At 37.2% G+C, this 14,190-nt stretch overlaps 1 protein-coding gene across 4 annotated transcripts in view; it reads right to left on the reverse strand.

Annotated features, from left to right (window-relative positions):
* HEATR5A (HEAT repeat containing 5A) overlaps window positions 1–14,190 on the reverse strand; it is a 121,684-nt gene that overhangs the window by 9,921 nt on the left and 97,573 nt on the right. For 2 of the 4 annotated variants that reach the window (XM_042942914.1, XM_042942912.1), the window contains 5 exons: window positions 12,514–12,641; window positions 11,057–11,204; window positions 9,606–9,878; window positions 7,861–8,085; window positions 3,171–3,322 (listed from right to left, as the gene is read on the reverse strand). In XM_042942914.1, coding sequence (XP_042798848.1) covers window positions 3,171–3,322; window positions 7,861–8,085; window positions 9,606–9,878; window positions 11,057–11,204; window positions 12,514–12,641 — 926 coding nt within the window. Of the gene's footprint in view, window positions 1–3,170; window positions 3,326–7,860; window positions 8,086–9,605; window positions 9,879–11,056; window positions 11,205–12,513; window positions 12,642–14,190 lie in introns of all 4 variants that reach the window. The other 2 variants (XM_042942913.1, XM_042942911.1) reach the window with 1 other exon arrangement.

A 14,190-nucleotide genomic window follows, 5' to 3' on the forward strand; every position in this document is an offset into this window, starting at 1 on the left:
ATCCACTGCCTTGTTTTTACTCTTCTCTGATTATCACTATACTCGCCCAATTAGACACAAATGCCTATGCAAACTGTAGTATATTTATACCCATGTTCTTATGATTACCTAAATCACATCTGCCCCCAATTATGAAAAGATCTCACCAACAGTACTCATCTGTGCAAGGCATTTAGAACAACTCTTTATTTCAAACTAGATTTATGGAAAACCTAAGTGACCCCTGGCTTATACAGAAAATGCAATAATCCCTGCAAATGAAACCATTAATAGTGCCACCTTGGTGAGAGTGGTTTATGCTCCCAATATGATTTATCTTGGTCTGTGGTGGTTATCATTCTCCTTGGGCCTGCAAATGTCTAGATGGCTGGCAATACCTAGGAAATGTCTCTTACGCTATATGATTATTTATAAGCAAGCTGAGACACCTCACTGCTCAACTCCCCGGAATTTACAACGTTGAGTTAGACCTACAAGGAGGCAGTAATAATTCAGAAGAAGGTCGTTCTTGATAATAGGATAGCCCTTTATTATTTTTTAGCTGAACAAGGTATCTGTGTTGTGGTCAATACCACTTGCTGTACCATGACTATGCTTCTGGGGAAGTTGAAACTCAGCTACATAAGATTTGTGAACAAGCCACACAACTTAAGAAACTGACTCCTGCAATGGGGTCTTCTTTGATTTAATGGATTTTAATTGGTTTGGGTCTTGGGGACTGTGGCTGCAAAGTGCACTCCAGACGCTGGGAAATATCCTGCTGATAGTAATCATTATAATAATCTCCCTGGGTGGGGCGCCTGGGTGGCTCAGTCGGTTAAGCGTCCGACTTCAGCTCAGGTCACGATCTCACGGTCCGTGAGTTCGAGCCCCGAGTCGGGCTCTGGGCTGATGGCTCAGAGCCTGGAGCATGCTTCCGATTCTGTGTCTCCCTCTCTCTCTGCCCCTCCCCCGTTCATGCTCTGTCTCTCTCTGTCTCAAAAATAAATAAACGTTAAAAAAAAAAAATTAAGAAAAAAATAAATAAAAATAAAAAAATAAATAATCTCCCTGGGGGCTCATGGGTGGCTCAACTGGTTAAGTGTCTGACTCTTGATTTTGACTCAGGTCATGATGTCATGATCTGTGAGATTAAGCCCCACGTCAGGCTCTGTGCTGACAGCATGGAGCCTGCTTGGAATTCTCTCTCTCTCTCTCTCTCTCTCTCTCTCTCTCTCTCTCTCCCCTTCTCTTTTTTGCCCCTCCTCAGCTCGCACTCTCTCTCTCCCCCAATAAATAAACATCAAAAAAAAAAAAAAATCTTCCTGGTCCTGTTTTTCCTCAAAGGTTTTAAATGCATGCTCATAGCTGCTAACCACCATGCAAATGATGTGCAAAATATCGGAAAAGGAACACAAAGAATGACCAAGTTAAAAAATGTGAACCTGAAGTTGTGACTTGTGAATACCACACAGAGGATCAGCAAACCCTGCAAGAACTTCAGTGGTAGCTGGGAGGGCTGCTAATGCTTTCAACTTGGATCCCGTCTCTCAGTTAAGTCGAGAGTATGATCAAAAGGGGGAAGATTGTTAAAAAAAAGGAGACAACAGGCCCAAAATGGAGTCACTTGTGCTAAAGCTCATGTGACCAAACCAAGACTTAATACTTAACTTAGTTACACTCAATCTGGAATTACCTGGTCAGCACTAGTGAGGTAATCTGCTTGACAGACCCCTGCTGTCTCCCAAAGGAAGGTGACTTTGCCTGAAACAATCCATACTTTGCTAGTAACTTCCTTGTCCTAACTGCCTCCTGTCTGTAAGTCTTTCATTTTGTATGGCTCTTCAGAGCTCTTTTGTATCTGCCAAATGGGATGCTGCCCAATTTATGAAATGTTGAATAAAACAATAAAGATCTTTACTATTTCTTCAGTTGAATTTTGTTTTTTTAACACAGGCATTCAAATTTGCATGCTAACAAGGGCTATGACAGTTTGGAGTGAGAAAAGAGGCATATGGGTTACACAGTATAGCATAACTATGAGTGGCTAACTTTTTTTTTTCTTCTCTACTTCCCATTTTCCTTCTCATATGCCCCTCTGTGATATAAGAAAAAAACAGAACCAAACACAGACACAAATGTGACAACTATTTTGGGGATTTCAGAAAACGTTCTAGGTAAAAATCACATATATCTAAATGTTCAAATGGCATGATCTTAAAGTTTTAAGGAACCATGTCTGGACCATATTAACTTTGTGTCATCACACAGCGGAACCACCCTTTGAGACTGCAACATAAAGCTCCTATGAAGCTGAGAGCAACAAATAGGACAGAACAAAAGATGACTATACACTGGGGTACCTGGGTGCCTCAGTTGGGTAAATGACTGACTTTGGCTCAGGTTGGGATCTCATAGTCTGTGACTTTGAGCCCCATGTTGGGCTCTGTGCTGGCAGCTCGAAGTCTGAAGTCAGATTCTGTGTCTCCCTCTCTCTCTGCCCCTCCCCCCACTCATGCTCTGTTTCTCTCTCAAAAATGAATAAACATTAAAAAAATTTTATAAAAAAAAAGATGACTATACATCAAATATGTAAATCATACTTTACCCAATTCGCTATGACAGTATTTGAATGATTATTTTTTCCTGAGAGAAAATTTGGTTCTTGTATTTCAGGAGTCAATGAATTTGTGCCACAAACTCATTTTACAGTGCATAAAGGAATAGGAAGTTAATGTAGCAAATGAAGGGGTCATAAAAGAATGAGATTAACTTGAGCGTACTGCTTTGGGGAGGGTCTCATACTTCATATAAAGAATACTTCATGTTCTTGAAGGTATGTGAAGTCTTTCTTTTTTAGGAAATCCACTATAATAAGCTACAAAGTATCTTACTTTGTAAGATGTCCCTTATAATTTCTAAAGATATATCAACTTTAAGATGCCTCTATTTCAAATTAATTTTTAAAAAAAACATTTCCTTTATCTTTCTCCAACTACACTGTATCCTTGGGGCCAAATAATAAGACCATTATTATTTGGCTTTGTCACCCCAAGAATAAGGAATTACTCCACACCTACAAATAAAAAAAATTAGCCTGGTACTTCTTGTTGGAGCCAACAAAATCACAAAGTTCTGCAAAAGCCTAAATACATTCCTATTACAAACATCTTTCTACTAAAGAGACTTACCACAGGATCTTTTATCTCAAGAGTAGCCTTAAATTTCTCAATACAACGCTTCTGAAGGCATGGGATGGTAGTAACTTCTGGACTGGTAGACAAAATAAATACTGTGATAGCAGTAAGGAGACTGATTTCATCAAGTTCTTGATGTGTTCCATCTACTAAAGAGAAATGATCTATCAGAAACATCCCAACATTGACAATTGACATATTTGTTGTTCTATATATCTGTGAAGATGCATCTAGTTTGACAGCCAACAATTTCTTTTGTGTACACAACAGTTACAGACAAACACTGATGGAATGATTTTAAGAATCCTGGAAAATGTCATAGGTTTCAAAATGTGCATTGTAAGTAATTCTAGAGCCAAAATTTACGAAAGTGATTATATTCTTCACAGGTAGACATCTGTAAATGTGTAGATTTACCAGGAATATACATTTATTAGTTGTGTGACCTTGGATATCTAACCCCATTTGTCGTTTTCTCACTTGTAAAATGGGAGTATTAACAGTACTTACATCTTATAAAGTTATGAGGAATTATTCAAGTAAATCATTTAGAATAGCATGTTACACATATGCTCAACATGTGTTAGCTATTATCATTTTTGTTGTGAAGCAGATGAGAAATGAATGTACAACTGATTTTTCTTGGTTAAGAATAAGGTATTCATATTTTCATAATACAAATGTCAAGTTTAACTACCTCGTGCTTTGCTATATATATATAATTTCTTAACAGTACAGAAAAACCTAAAATTATTGCATGGGCCACATTCATTTGAGGAAATTTTCTAGTAGATGTAATTTTCCTTCATTTCCCTCCATATTTACCTTCATATTCTCATTCAATAATTTTAATGAGCCTGCTGTGAAAACTCAATGTTATTTGAAAAGGAAAAGGTGTAGCAAATTCGAGTCACTAAATTGTGTAAGAATGGATTGCTACTTATGAAGAAATGATATACAGAGATAGAGATAATAGCTTTGCTAACATTCATTCAGTAGTTAAGAAACATTCACTATGTGCCAGGACTCTTTCTGGCACTGAGAATACAATTCACAGAGTAGATATACTGTGTACCAGAAAGTAAATGAAGAATTTAATTTCAGTTCATCACAAAGTCTATGAATATAAAAAATTCATTAAAAGATAAAAGAAAGCAACCCGGGAGTTGCTACATTGGGTGGTCAGAGAGAGCCTTGAGGAGATTAATATCTGAGCTAACACTTGAGAGACAGTAGCAATGAAAGCAAAATATTATGGATGACTGGGATTTATTTTATAAAAATAATTTGAGTAATATCAAGGTAAAAAAGTACATGGGTCAACACTTAAAATTATGACAGCATCATTATAAGTACTTCATATATATTAAATGTTTAATCCACACAACAGCACCATGAGGTGGGTATTCTTATTTCTCCCATTTTATGGATGAGAGCCTGAGGAACAGAAATTAGTCATTTGCCCAAGCCACACAATTAGTAAGGCAGAAGGTCTGATTCCAGAGAGCATACTGTTAATCATGATGCTATACTGCTTCCCATAGAGTTGGTACTTTCAGTCATTCATGGCAACTTGAAACTACAACAGTAGTTTCAACAGTAGTAAACTAGTCTGTTTGGTAAAAATGTCTTTTTATTTTCAGTGAGATAAAGTTCTCCTGGGTTCCTCTTCCCATTTCTTCTAAATTCCTTTATTCCCCCACCCCTGCCCAAATTCCCTTATTCTCACCCTCTTTTACCTAGAATAAACACAAGATTCCCTTAGCATCAGCCCCATGGAGAGGCCTTTGTGGTACAGAAGCAAGGCTTCCTGCTAATAGCCAGCAAGAGGCTGAAGACTCTTTCCAAGAGCCATGAGTGAATCATCTTGGAAATGGATCCTCTAGCTACAGCCCTGGCCAACATCTTAACAGTAACCTCATGAGAGAGAACCACGCCCCTATGCTGCTTCAAATTCCTGACCTATAAATTATCAGATAATAAATGTTTTAAGCCACAATTTTTGGGCAATTCCTTACACAGAAAATGGTTAACCTGTGATCATCAGTTCCTGCTTTAATTTCTCTCAGTAGATAGTCTAAATCCTCACGGTCCTAACTGCATTCTCTGATAAAAAACAAAAAAACGTATTTGTGTGTGTGTGTGTGTGTGTGTGTGTGTGTGTGATGGAAGAGGCAAGCTCATTGTTAACTCTCAACATAAAAACTTATACCTATTACTTCCTATCTATACCTCGTTTTCTTTCCTCAATTGGTAAAGGTTAATCCTTCTAAATGTGCTATGAATTTTATTTCTTCCTGCTTAGAAAGGAACATGGCTTCCTTCCCTAATATTTCTAACTCCAATCCCATCTCTACCTTCTTTTCTCCCACATATGCACAAATTCATGCTAGAGTTTCATCTTAAAAAAAAAATTCCTTGATCTTGTATTGTCCTTGTCCTTCAGCTTTCTCTTCTTGTCAAGAGAAGTCTATACTCAATCCTTCCCCTTTTCTTACCTCCCGTTTACACCATATTTATACTGTTGACCACTCTCTCACCATTAAAACTCTTTTCTCTGGCTTCTGTGACTGCATTGTCCCCTGAATCTCTTCCCATTTTGCTCCATACACTCAATTTGGGTGATTTTATCCATTCCGTAGGTTGCACTGACAACTCTCAAATGAAATACACATAGTCTAAATCATCTCTAGCTCAAATAACTTTCTCGAACTCCAGACCTCTACATATTTTGTTTCCCTGGATTATCCGATAGGTATTTCAAACTCAATTCGCTACATTCCCCTGAAAGTGTTCACTTTGGAATTTCTGTTAATGCTCAGTCAACCCACCCTTTCAATTCCTGAATCAAATTATCAGTAAATTCTGTTAATACATGCTTAACGTTTCATTTTTCATTATTCTCTTTATCCTTACTGCTGCTATCTTACCTCCAAGTATCTTGCTTTGTTTTCTATAGCTGCCACAGTGATTCTTCAGAAATGCAAATCTTAACACTTTACTCTCCTCCTTAAAACCCTTTAGGGATTCTACATGCATATTAAAATCAGCCCAAATTACAACCCATGCAAACCCTCCATAAAACTGGCCCCATGTACCCTTCAGCCTCATCTCTTTACTAATCACTATTCATCACCCTCCTCTTTTCCCATAACCCCACATTCTTTCTTTACTCTATACCTGCTGTCCCCAAACGTACCATACTATTTAGGACTACAGATAAAAATGTTGTGCCTGGAGCCCGTTTCTATGATGTCCATGTGGAAAATGCTTTCTAATCCTGTAAGAAATTGCCTGAGAAGTCTCTTGGTAGATATACAGGTGTACCACTGAGATCCCCTTCATGGCGGAAGGTGCTGCCCAGCCATGGGGAGTATGGTCAGCTAGCTCCTTCAGGGTTGGCCTCAAGCTAGAGTTGCCTTGACTGAGATCACATCCTTCCTGGGATAGCCCACATCTGAGGATAAAGTACAGGCCATTTCTGTCCTATGTGAGACACTCAAATGGGCAGGCAACCTGTAGAGCTCCCAACAAATCTGCTGAGCTTTGTTGGGGGCTTGCACTGGAGTCAGACTTCTTTGCCCAATGTTGCCTTCCCCTACTCCTTTCACACCTATCTACAGATGTTGTTCCTTAATAAACCTCTTGCTTCCCAAACTCCATCTCAGCCTGAGCTTCCAGAGAACCCTACCTGTTACACTCTGCCTGATTCACTCACATAGAGCTGATTACTCTAAGTTTTTATCAGTCTCTTTTTTACTGTACTTAGAAATGCAGTGATAATTAAGATATTACTGTTGCCTTCAAGGAGTACTTTGTGGTAGTAATCATACATGTTAATCATATGACAATTTGTAGGAACTAGACTCCACGAGACTCCCAACTTTGGGCACAAAGTAGGTGGTCAATAAATGCTGACCTCAACTGAAACTTTTATACCATATAAAATAGAGTACGGTGAATTGTGACATTTTGTAAACAGAACAAGGAAGGCAGGGACAATCTGTAATATGTCTAAGGACTTTTTACAATCACCATGATGTCATGTTGAAAATGAAAACTGCACAACAATAACATGGGTGAACCAAATTTTACAGATACTGAACATAATACTATCATTTATTGATATATGTCAGATAATAAGCAAGATGCTTTCCATGTATTATGTTACTGCTCTAACAATTTCCTGCAACACAATACCCTTATTCTGTTAATGAGAAAACTACAGCTCAGAGAAGTTGAGTAACTTGGCTAGTCAGTTAGCCAGTAAGTGGTGGAGTGAGGATATAAACCTGATTAGTTTTATTTTAGATTTACAATGTGTACTTACGCACTTTGCCAGCTAGTTATGGATCATACTGTATCTGTAAATTAATTATTACATTTGAAGGTCTCTCACTATTAACTTAATATACAAGAAGCCAGTCATTTAACAGCATTAAAGAGTAACGATACTAAAATGAGAATACAGATGTTTTTGCTTATACTTATTCTCTGAACACATTATACAGTGAATATGTGGTCTCCTCTAGGTGAGAATGCCAAACACCATCAGTTAAACAGCTTATTCTCAAAAAAAAAAAAAACAAAAAAAAAAACAAAACAAAAAAAACAAAACCAAAAAACACATTCCACTTGCTTTTTAAAGCAAACTGAACAACTACTTCCAAATAGCCTTAATTACCTGGATCCCAACAGTCAAGTACTGTGGTTAAAGCGCTACGGAGAAGATCAGTCCAAGCAGTGTGACTCTTTTCTGCTCTGGCCATGGGAGAGGACACTATTCCTTTCAGAGCCTGTAGGGAAGCTGCAACAGTTGAAGATACCTGGCCCCCAGGTAACTTCACAGCAGTTTCTCTGAGGACCCCAATTGTAAGGTACAATATAGTAGGGAGAATTGAGATGCTTCCTGTAAGATACATTTTTAAAAACACTGTGTTTCAGTCTATATATACAGTTCCTAAAAAGAAATCATCAATGAGTAAGGCACTGTCAAAGATTTCTAGCCTTTAAGACATTTTTCATAAAGGATTAAAACTGTTAAGATAATTTAGGTAGGGTTAAGATTTTTAAGACCGGATTACATTTTGGTTGTAATTGAAAATGTTATTTAAATTGTGTCACAGTTTCATCATCTTTTGCTGTCTAACTTGGTGGTTGACAAATGGTGAATTTATTTTTATTTTTTAGTGTGATAAAATACAGATAACATAAAATTTATAATTTTAACCATTTTAAAGTGTACAATTCAGTGGCATGAAGTACATTCACAATGTTGTGCAACCACCGCTAGTATCCACCTGAATTTATTTTATATTAAACTCTTTTTTTTAAGGAATTTGTAGCAATCAACTCAGTACAAATTATTAACATTTCATGGTCACTAAAGAGTTAAACAGTTAGTTATGTTTAAAATGAGATTAAAATTAGAATGGTAAATTTTATGTTTCTAGAGGCTACTCAACAGAACTCTTATGGTGTATTTTTATCCCATATCTTCTATTAGTCACTTTTGCTGCCACTCTTGGGGCAAAGTAGTATGTGAGAATAAGGAATATAGGTTTTAATTCAAATTGAAACTAAAAATACGATAGCACATAAATTGATCAAGACATGTTTAAGCAAAAAAAATGCTTACCAATTAAGAAATCTATTAAGTACTAAGTATGTATTATGTACTAAATTTCCTGAAGGATACAGTATTTCATTGGAAGCAAAACATATTTGTTTGTATATAAGTTTTTCTTTATATGTAATAACCAATTATATATAATGTCTATATGATACATAAAACCTATCTACATACAGAAGCAACATTGTACACACACATATACATGTATGAAAATGCAAAACTCATTACGAGCTGGAGTTTTTAAGGAAGCATTTACAGGTGACATAGGCCTGGAAATGAACTTCAAAGGAAGGCAAATTATAAAAAAGGGGAGAAGGGATGGGCCTCTTCAGATCATGGACAATAGCACAACAGCAATGAGCATGAAGGAATCAGGAAGAGACAATGATTCAGCAGAGCCCTATGGAGCCTTAAATGCTACATTAAAAGTATGGACTTGATTTTGAACTGATGACAAATTTCTGTCATTGAGACAGGAAAATCTGTTATGTATTTTTTACCAAAAAAAAAAAGCCTAAGAGCTAATCATTGCCACTCACAGGTTAAAAATATTGTCAACCAAAGAAGAGCATTACCTGTCTAAAGTCCATGCTATCTCTATATTTACCTTCACCCTTTTAGTAAAACAAATTATGAGAATGCATTGTTAATCTTAGAGGATTAAAAACATTACCAACCAAACCTTTGGGTCGGCATTTGTTTAATGAGAAAAGGACTGGCGACCATTATCTCCTTTATTTATTAATACCATTTCTCTCCTTCCAGGTCAAAAAAAGCAATCACATCCCACAGCATACCTTCAGGAGAGCACACTGCAGGGAGTTCCGAGAGGATAACTAATGCCGCTGACACCAGTCTGCTTCCATCTTCTGACAGCACCTGTGGCTTGGTAGCTTTTACTCCTGGGCTACCTGTTAATTTAGGATTTAATTCTGGAAGCTGTCTAACTAGAATGCATACACACAATTCCAGGGTTGCAAAAACCAAAGATTTCCCAGGCACAAGTCCTCCTGTGTCCTTTCCCTCTCCAAATTCTGGCAGGGTTTCCTTTTCAGCAGCCCCATCATCAACTAAAACACAGAAAAAACAAGTGTTGAATAATCACTCTGTGTTTGCTTTGCTTTGGGTTGATGGCAATTTCATTTCTGCTGTAGGTAAAACATTTAAATGGCTAAAGTCTTGGGTGTTAAAGACTGAAAGAGAAGGTTACAGAGGTAAAAGGAGTTGTCTTTATTATGGCTTCTTACTGCAGAGGATCAAAAAAATTCTGTGTAACCCTCTCAGCCTTAAAACATTGTCTGGTTAACACCTTGCTGTTAAGAATGTGAACCTGACAGGTCCAGGTCCAGGTCCAGCTCCAGTGCCGACCAGCCCAGGACTGCCTGACTCTGGGGCTCCTTCTGAATGACAGAATAAGTCCTTGTGTTTTAAATCCACTCTTAGATTGAGTTTCCTGTTTCATGTAGTCAAATGTAATATTAAATGATAAACTCATCAATACCAAATTAGACTTATAAACAAACAATTTAATTACTTTGCAAAAAGTCAGTCATTAAAAAATTGTCAGTAGTTACGGGGCACCTGGCTGGCTCAAGAGGAAGAACAAGTGACTCTTGATCTTGGGGTCGTGAGTTTGAGCCCCAATGCTGGGTGTAGACATTACTTAAATAAGTAACTTAAAAAAAAAAAAATTGTCACGGGCACCAGGGTGGCTTAGTCGGTTAAGCATATGACTTGATTTTGGCTCAGGTCATGACCTCACGGTTCTTGAGACAGAGCCCCATGTCAGGTGCTGCACTAACAGTGCAGAGCCTGCTTGGGATTCTTTCTCTCTCTCTCTCTCTCTTTCTCTCTCTCTCTCTCTCTCTCTCTCTCTCTACCTCCTCTGCTCATGCTCTCACACACTCTCTCTTTCAAAGAAATAAACATTAAAAAAAATTGTCAGTAGTTCTTCTGTGTACATTGGTAAACACAGCTGAAGTAAGTACTTAATATAAGGGATATTTTCTCCCCTTCCAGTATTTTGTTAAAATTCTCATTTTCCCCAGGAATAGTGGTTTGGCTACTGACAATACCCAAGCTAACATGTAGAGGTGAATGAAAGGACATAAAGTTATACCTAGAGAGGTTTTACTTGTACTACACACAACATATTACCAGAACAACACAGACTTAAGAAGACTTTAAGACATAATGCTGATTTGATTATAGTAATATGGTTAATCTGGCATTATGGGTTAACATTCACCTTCTGCACTTCGTCTTTTCTCCTTGACATGTTCTTGAGCTGCACAGATAATCTGTCTTACCACTTCAAGTGAAGCCAACTGAATAGAAGGTGATTCTCGGGTCAAAATTACTCGATGTAGTACATTCAACAACTCGATGCCCAAGTCCTATCACAGAAAACATTTAGGGGAAACTGTAGTGGAAATCACATACTTACTTTTTTAAAAATACCAATGTTAAATGCCATGAAAAAATTGAAAAAGAGAATATAACAAATTGTTCACAAAGAATAAAGGTGTAGGTACAATAAAGTTAAGTAATACTTGTTCTACTTTAAACCAACTCCAGATTGGTTTTTGTCCAATCTTGCAGGACATGGCACTATGACAAAAGATCATTTTTACACAGGTCCTAAAGTGGGAACATGGAAAGGGAAACTTTCAAAACAAGATGAGAAATGTGACTAAAAGAATTCAAGCACTGCCATCTAGATTTCCAGACCTATACTGAGATTTTCTAGTAATAGCAACAAAGAATGATGGAGAAGGATGACATTAAAAGTGATAAGTTAATAAGCATACAATGGACATCTTTCTAAAGAATAAAATACACTGGACAAATATTCTCTCATTTTCCACTTTTCTCTTCTAGTGCTTACTCTGTTGGCTTTCTTTCATCTTTGAAAATAACAGAATAAATCTGTCATTATTATACTTGTTTTAACATACAGAATAAGCAAGAACAAAAAGTTCAGAATTTATTTAAGTACAATCCAAGTCATGTAGGAAGCTGATTAATAATATAAACCTAATAAACAACAGTGTTAATAGGTTAACTTACAGTCTACATAGAAAAATAATAGTTGCTCTTGGGAAGTAAGTTAAAGGAAATGCCATACTTTTACAGTGGTCCTATTATCATGCTCACAACTGGGTCAGATATTAGTGTCTGACTCCACCTACAGGCTATCCAGTAGTCTCTTTAACAACCAGGAAGGAGAACTCAGGCAATGGGAATATTCTGTAACAGACGTAACTACATGAACCAAGTAGATTCTCTCTTGGGGAAAGGGAATAGAAGATACAGATGTATATAAAGAACAGGGTGCACCAAAGCAGAAAAATACAAAGAGGGAACGCCACACGGAGCTAGTGGCTACTATACTGGCCATTAGAACATAGCTTCTTCTCATCATGATCGCTTAAGTTCAACTGAAGAGCTGCTATAATGAGTGGTTAACTGGTGGCAGCAGAAATCAGCACAGAAGAAGCAGGGACAGAAAGTGACGTCAGAGGCATGACTGCTCCTGGCTCAGTACAGTCACTGACAGTATTCCAGTTCTGAGACCTAGTTGGACAGAAGTTTAGTTTTCTTTTTACTTCTCTGTGTTCATTTTCTGTTTGCTGTGGTAACCTGAACATGTTTGATTCCTGTTCCTTGAAATCTACAGAAGCCTAACAAAAAACAAGAAATCACCTGATCACTGCCAATTTTAGATCTGGGCCAAGGAACATCTAGAAGAGCCTGTAATGCATGTAAGCAAGCAGTAATGCTTTCCATGGTTGCATCCGAGCGTAAGGAACACAGAAATTCCACACTGATTCCTGTAGAAAACCGAAAAAGAGAAGGAGGCTTCTTTGAGATCCTTAGTTTATGAAGTTAAGGAACTCATTTTATATTTTGATAAGATATATAAATAAGCTTAGCAAAAAGGTAATATAAACAAACCACAATGAATTTAAGAGTAAGCAATTAAGGGGTGCCTATGTAGCTCAGTCAGTTAAGCATCCGACTCTTATTCTCAAGGTCATGAGTTCAAGCCCCCGGGTGGGCTCCACACTTGGCATGAGCCGACTTTAAAAAAACAAAACAAGACAAAACAAAACAAAAAAAGACTAAACAATTAAGTGATAAAGCAAGTCTTCTTTGTTAGTTGTTTTTATCCACAGGTACATGTAGAATAATCTCAATTAGGCTTGTGTACTACTGCATAGTTGCTATGAAATAGTTCAAAGATGCAAAATTATAAAAAAATTATACTAGAGAACTTAACATGTAGTTTGTTGTTTTTTTTTTTTAAATAGGTCCACATACCAATGTGGGTCCTGAATTCATGACCCCAAGATCAAGAGTTGCATGCTCTACCAACTGAGCCAGCCAGGCACCCCAACATGCAGTTGTATAACCTTAACCTTACTAAAAGTGAGTGATTATCATGGATCACTGGATCTTTACATCTACCATTTCATTTCATTCTCATCATAGCTGACGAAGTAGGTACTATTTTTCTTTGTTAAGATTTTTAAGTAATCTCCACACCTAACATGGGCCTTGGACTCACAACCAGGATATCAAGAGTCTCATGCTCTACTGCCAGCTGGGCACCCCAGGTACTAACACTCTTTTTGATAGAGAGATGAACACACAGAGCTTAAGTTATTTAATTGGCTCAAGGTCAGTTACAATGTGGTACATGAAGAATTTGAACTGAGGTAGTCAAACTGCATAGCTTATGCTCATAGTAACTGCCCTTCTTCATTCTGAAGTTTGTTTTTAAAAAGCTCTTATCTCAAGGCAAACGGAAATAAAGTTTAATATACCCAAGGATATAGGAAATCTGATCATGTCTGGCCTGAGAAGGAATAATAATAGAAGTTTTCTGAACCATAAAGTTTATTTAATCATTTATATTTGTAACCCTTATATTTTATTTAATCAATAATTTCTTTATAGGTAATGAGCTAATGTGTTGTTTTCTAAGAACTAGGTAAAATACGAAACATTTCTTTCATTTATTCTAGAGACTCACTGTATCTTAGAAAGATTATTTCACTTTAAAAATGAAGTTCCTCAGGGTGCCTGGATGACTCAGTTGGTTAAGCGTCCCACTCTGGATTTCAGCTCAGGCCGTGATCTCATAGTTCGTGGGTTCAAGCCATGAGTTGGGCTCTGTGCTGTGAGTACAGAATGTGCCTGGGATTCTCTCTCTCCCTCCCTCTCTCTCTCTTTTTGCTCCCCCCACCTCCTCACATAGGGGCTCTCTTTCTCTCAAAATAAATAAATAAACTTTACAAAAGTGAAGTTCCAGGAAAGCCAAAGAATGGATTAAACTTCATAATCTAAAAAAATCTCATTTATCTTTGACCTTAAATA

The sequence above is a fragment of the Panthera leo genome, chromosome B3 (genome assembly GCF_018350215.1).
Source record: "Panthera leo isolate Ple1 chromosome B3, P.leo_Ple1_pat1.1, whole genome shotgun sequence".
In the NCBI taxonomy this organism is placed as follows: domain Eukaryota; kingdom Metazoa; phylum Chordata; class Mammalia; order Carnivora; family Felidae; genus Panthera; species Panthera leo.